The sequence below is a fragment of the Nanorana parkeri genome, unplaced genomic scaffold (assembly GCF_000935625.1).
Source record: "Nanorana parkeri isolate BGI_ZX_2015 unplaced genomic scaffold, ASM93562v1 scaffold3706, whole genome shotgun sequence".
Lineage (NCBI taxonomy): Eukaryota > Metazoa > Chordata > Amphibia > Anura > Dicroglossidae > Nanorana > Nanorana parkeri.
The window spans coordinates 26,702-33,065 of record NW_017309974.1 but is presented as its reverse complement, the minus strand read 5'-3'; the positions used below and the strand labels follow the sequence as shown (position 1 = coordinate 33,065).

At 44.9% G+C, this 6,364-nt stretch overlaps 2 protein-coding genes across 2 annotated transcripts; both read right to left on the bottom strand.

Annotated features, from left to right (window-relative positions):
- Positions 1-467: 467 nt before the first annotated feature.
- Positions 468-1,400, bottom strand: LOC108803415 (olfactory receptor 52K1-like). The gene has a single exon (XM_018575258.1). The coding sequence runs from the start codon at positions 1,305-1,307 to the stop codon at positions 468-470; it is 840 nt and encodes a 279-aa protein (XP_018430760.1). The 5' UTR covers positions 1,308-1,400.
- A 2,123-nt stretch (positions 1,401-3,523) lies between these two features.
- LOC108803414 (olfactory receptor 52K1-like) lies at positions 3,524-4,456 on the bottom strand. The gene has a single exon (XM_018575256.1). It carries the CDS (start codon positions 4,361-4,363, stop codon positions 3,524-3,526), a length of 840 nt encoding a protein of 279 aa, XP_018430758.1. The 5' UTR covers positions 4,364-4,456.
- Positions 4,457-6,364: the final 1,908 nt, after the last annotated feature.

The window sequence follows — 6,364 nt, the reverse complement described above, 5'->3', positions numbered from 1 at the left end:
TCCCACAACCTGGGTAAGGATCCATCCCTGAGAGTGAAATATAAGCCCTCTCTTTCCCTTGGGGGTCCGCCATAGGACTTTGGGTGTCCGGGGGGCGCTCCTGCATAATAATAGCGTGTGTCTGTGGGGGGGGACGTTAGGGTGTAAGCTCCTTTGGTGGTTACTTCTCCTTACTGAGTACAAACAATAAATAGGATTGGTGGCGTCTGATCTCACTTTGTTCCTCTTGCTCGGCTCTCAGAGAGGACACTTTGGTGAAATACATTTTATGTTGTTGTCACTCTTCGTGATCTTTCTTTGATTTTAGATCACATTGTTCTTTGTATTCAGGTTGATGGAGTGATCGTATTTGATGGTTTTGATGGTTGTCCGGCGTCATTCATACTCAATGTTGAGGAATAGATCATTCGATATTCTTTTATGTTGGTGGATCTTCTGGCTCTGTCTTCGTGGATTGAGCATTGCAGTCACCGGAGTGCTGAATTGTTGGTGATTTTTAGGGAAAGTCTTTTTTTCAGGCTGTTCCTGATTTCCTTCATCTTCACTCCATAGATGATCGGGTCGGCAGCTGCGGGGATGACGTAATTTAGTAAGCTCGTTGTGTTTTGAACGTCATTTGAGATGACAGACCCCATTCGATATATGATGGAGGAGGACAAACCAAAGAAATAGGTCAGCATGGTCACCAACAAATGGGCACTGCAGGTCTGCCTGGCCTTGTCCCGAGCCCTTCCCGCTACTAACTTCATGACAGTGTGAAGAATCCTCATGTAAGATAACACAACGAAGGTTCCATCAACCATCACCAGAAAGATCCTCACCCAAAGGCCCACAGCCTGAACACCGGAAATGTCTCCACATCCCAAATTCAAGAGACTCATATTCTCACAGGCAAAGTTCAGGATGATGTTGGAGCCACAAAACTGAACCTTAGAGGCAAAACCAACTATCAGGGAAACAAAAAGAAAATTCCGCAGGGAGCTGAGGAATACCAGAAAGGCCAATGTTTTCATGGTCATAAGAAGGTGGTAACGCAGAGGTAGAACAATGGCAACATACCTGTCAACAGCCATCAGGAGGAGGAGGTTTGAGTTAAAGGTCCCTGCAATGTACATAAAGAACATCTGTGTGAGGCACCCCACCAATGTTATCTGCTCCAGTCCAAACATTAACCCAAGAAGGAATTTGGGCATTATGGTCATAGCGTAGGAGACATTCACTGAGAAAACCAAAGAGATGAGTATGTACATGGGCTGGTGTAGAGTCTTCTCCATCCAGATTATATATGCCATGGTGCAGTTCCCCATCAATATTATAATATCAATGAAAAGGATCGGGATGGCGAGGACTTGTCTAGACTGAGAGATCCCAGGAAAGCCATGCAGGTGGAAGTCAGTATGAGAGAAAGTAGAATTTGGGGCCCCGTACCCCATTCTGGAAGGGATGAGGAGAAGAACCATAAATCTGTAGTGAGCAAAACAAGATAAGATACGGAGAAGATGAGATGAGGAGCAGATAAGATGAGGAGAAGATAAGATGAGGAGAAGATAAGATGAGGAGCAGATAAGATGAGGAGAAGAAAAGATATGGAGAAGATAAGATGAGGAGAAGATACAATGAGGAGAAGATACAATGAGGAGAAGATGAGATGAGGAGAAGATACAATGAGGAGAAGATACAATGAGGAGAAGATGAGGAGAAGATGAGGAGAAGATGAGGAGAAGATGAGGAGAAGATGAGGAGAAGATGAGATGAGGAGAAGATGAGATGAGGAGAAGATGAGATGAGGAGAAGATGAGATGAGGAGAAGATGAGATGAGGAGAAGATGAGATAAGGAGAAGATGAGATGAGGAGAAGATGAGATGAGGAGAAGAAGATGAGAGGAGAAGAAGATTTGATGAGATGAGGAGAAGATAAGATGAGGAGAGGAGAAGATGAGGAGAAGAGGAGATGAGGAGAAGATGAGATGAGGAGGAGATGAGATGAGGAGAAGATGAGATGAGGAGGAGATGAGATGAGGAGAAGATGAGATGAGGAGAAGATGAGATGAGGAGAAGATGAGATGAGGAGAAGATGAGATGAGGAGAAGATGAGATGAGGAGAAGATGAGATGAGGAGAAGATAAGATGAGGAGAAGATGAGATGAGGAGAAGATAAGATGAGGAGAGGAAAAGATGAGATGAGGAGAAGATTCGATGAGAAGAGGAGAAGATGAGGAGAAGATTCGATGAGATGAGGAGAAGATTCGATGAGGAGAAGATGAGATGAGGAGAAGATTCGATGAGGAGAAGATGAGATGAGGAGAAGATGAGATGAGAAGATGAGATGAGGAGAAGATGAGATGAGTGTTTTGAGGTAATGTACGTAGGGTCAGGGGTCCCCTGATGAAGTCACGTGTTTTGAGGTAATGTACGTAGGGTCAGGGGTCCCCTGATGAAGTCACGTGTTTTGAGGTAACGTACGTAGGGTCAGGGGTCCCCTGATGAAGTCATGTGTTTTGAGGTAACGTACGTAGGTCAGGGGTCTTCTGATGAAGTCACGTGTTTTGATGTAACGTACGTAGGTCAGTGGTCCCCTGATGAAGTCACGTGTTTTGATGTAACGTACATAGGTCAGGGGTCCCCTGATGAAGTCACGTGTTTTGATGTAACGTACGTAGGTCAGGGGTCCCCTGATGAAGTCACGTGTTTTGAGGTAACGTACGTAGGTCAGGGGTCCCCTGATGAAGTCACGTGTTTTGAAGTAACGTACGTAGGGTCAGGGGTCCCATGATGAAGTCACGTGTTTTGACGTAACGTACATAGGGTCAGGGGTCCCATGATGAAGTCACGTGTTTTGATGTAACGTACGTAGGTCAGGGGTCCCCTGATGAAGTCACGTGTTTTGATGTAACGTACGTAGGTCAGGGGTCCCCTGATGAAGTCACGTGGTCTCCTATTCAGCTGTTGTCCTACTGAAGTATTTCTACACTGGAGCCCTACCCCCTCTCTCCCAGTTCTACAATAAAGCATTTATAAAGTCCTTAAAGTGACAGGCGCCCAATTTTCTGTTCATATCCCACAACCTGGGTAAGGATCCATCCCTGAGAGTGAAATATAAGCCCTCTCTTTCCCTTGGGGGTCCGCCATAGGACTTTGGGTGTCCGGGGGGCGCTCCTGCATAATAATAGCGTGTGTCTGTGGGGGGGGACGTTAGGGTGTAAGCTCCTTTGGTGGTTACTTCTCCTTACTGAGTACAAACAATAAATAGGATTGGTGGCGTCTGATCTCACTTTGTTCCTCTTGCTCGGCTCTCAGAGAGGACACTTTGGTGAAATACATTTTATGTTGTTGTCACTCTTCGTGATCTTTCTTTGATTTTAGATCACATTGTTCTTTGTATTCAGGTTGATGGAGTGATCGTATTTGATGGTTTTGATGGTTGTCCGGCGTCATTCATACTCAATGTTGAGGAATAGATCATTCGATATTCTTTTATGTTGGTGGATCTTCTGGCTCTGTCTTCGTGGATTGAGCATTGCAGTCACCGGAGTGCTGAATTGTTGGTGATTTTTAGGGAAAGTCTTTTTTTCAGGCTGTTCCTGATTTCCTTCATCTTCACTCCATAGATGATCGGGTCGGCAGCTGCGGGGATGACGTAATTTAGTAAGCTCGTTGTGTTTTGAACGTCATTTGAGATGACAGACCCCATTCGATATATGATGGAGGAGGACAAACCAAAGAAATAGGTCAGCATGGTCACCAACAAATGGGCACTGCAGGTCTGCCTGGCCTTGTCCCGAGCCCTTCCCGCTACTAACTTCATGACAGTGTGAAGAATCCTCATGTAAGATAACACAACGAAGGTTCCATCAACCATCACCAGAAAGATCCTCACCCAAAGGCCCACAGCCTGAACACCGGAAATGTCTCCACATCCCAAATTCAAGAGACTCATATTCTCACAGGCAAAGTTCAGGATGATGTTGGAGCCACAAAACTGAACCTTAGAGGCAAAACCAACTATCAGGGAAACAAAAAGAAAATTCCGCAGGGAGCTGAGGAATACCAGAAAGGCCAATGTTTTCATGGTCATAAGAAGGTGGTAACGCAGAGGTAGAACAATGGCAACATACCTGTCAACAGCCATCAGGAGGAGGAGGTTTGAGTTAAAGGTCCCTGCAATGTACATAAAGAACATCTGTGTGAGGCACCCCACCAATGTTATCTGCTCCAGTCCAAACATTAACCCAAGAAGGAATTTGGGCATTATGGTCATAGCGTAGGAGACATTCACTGAGAAAACCAAAGAGATGAGTATGTACATGGGCTGGTGTAGAGTCTTCTCCATCCAGATTATATATGCCATGGTGCAGTTCCCCATCAATATTATAATATCAATGAAAAGGATCGGGATGGCGAGGACTTGTCTAGACTGAGAGATCCCAGGAAAGCCATGCAGGTGGAAGTCAGTATGAGAGAAAGTAGAATTTGGGGCCCCGTACCCCATTCTGGAAGGGATGAGGAGAAGAACCATAAATCTGTAGTGAGCAAAACAAGATAAGATACGGAGAAGATGAGATGAGGAGCAGATAAGATGAGGAGAAGATAAGATGAGGAGAAGATAAGATGAGGAGCAGATAAGATGAGGAGAAGAAAAGATATGGAGAAGATAAGATGAGGAGAAGATACAATGAGGAGAAGATACAATGAGGAGAAGATGAGATGAGGAGAAGATACAATGAGGAGAAGATACAATGAGGAGAAGATGAGGAGAAGATGAGGAGAAGATGAGGAGAAGATGAGGAGAAGATGAGGAGAAGATGAGATGAGGAGAAGATGAGGAGAAGATGAGGAGAAGATGAGATGAGGAGAAGATGAGATGAGGAGAAGATGAGATGAGGAGAAGATGAGATGAGGAGAAGATGAGATGAGGAGAAGATGAGATGAGGAGAAGATGAGATAAGGAGAAGATGAGATGAGGAGAAGATGAGATGAGGAGAGGAGGAGATAAGAAGAAGAGGAGATGAGGAGAAGATAAGATGAGGAGAGGAGAAGATGAGGAGAAGAGGAGATGAGGAGAAGATGAGATGAGGAGGAGATGAGATGAGGAGGAGATGAGATGAGGAGGAGATGAGATGAGGAGAAGATGAGATGAGGAGAAGATTCGATGAGGAGAAGATGAGATGAGGAGAAGATAAGATGAGAAGATGAGATGAGGAGAAGATGAGATGAGGAGAAGATAAGATGAGAAGATGAGATGAGGAGAAGATAAGATGAGAAGATGAGATGAGGAGAAGATGAGATGAGGAGAAGATTCAATGAGATGAGGAGAAGATGAGATGAGGAGAAGAAGATGAGATGAGGAGGAGAAGATGAGATGAGGAGAAGAAGATGAGATGAGGAGAAGATGAGATGAGATGAGGAGAAGATGAGATGAGGAGAAGATGAGATGAGATGAGGAGAAGATGAGATGAGGAGAAGATGAGATGAGGAGAAGATGAGATGAGGAGAAGATAAGATGAGGAGAAGATGAGATGAGGAGAAGATAAGATGAGGAGAAGATGAGATGAGGAGAAGATAAGATGAGGAGAGGAAAAGATGAGATGAGGAGAAGATTCGATGAGATGAGGAGAAGATGAGGAGAAGATTCGATGAGATGAGGAGAAGATTCGATGAGGAGAAGATGAGATGAGGAGAAGATTCGATGAGGAGAAGATGAGATGAGGAGAAGATGAGATGAGAAGATGAGATGAGGAGAAGATGAGATGAGAAGATGAGATGAGATGAGGAGAAGATGAGATGAGAAGATGAACACATTTTTGATTCTAACACTTTCCTACCTTTTCTTTCCAGACTTTTTGCCACCGCTACGACCTTTCAGAAAAGAATTTCTTACTTTATTCTCAAATTTCCCACTTTCCCAATTTCTTTAGATGTCTGGTTACTTCTGGTCGCCACGGTTGCAGTGGGCGTGGTCAAAGTCTGCGTCTAGTGAGGGAAGACAAGGTGTCTATGGAGGATGAGAGCGAGCTGTTGTAGACAGAAGTAGTCAGGTCAGAGCAGGACAGGGGGGGAGATTTGGTCATAGAGGTAGTCTCTGTCTCTGCTGGAAGTCTGATCCAACCATCAACTACTCCTTTAGTACAATGATACTTCCTAAGGTCAGTCTCTCCCAATCCCTCGGACTTTCCACCATTATTGTTCTCCATCTCTGGACTCGTTCATCAGTACAGAGCGTAATGGAGATACAGTGTGATGAAGTGAGGCAATGAGGTCACGTGGTGTCCTTCCCCATCATCCACCTCTTCTACAGACCACGTCCAGCCACCTCCAGCACATGCATACCCCGTGATACAATATAATTACCCCCCCTCCCCTCACC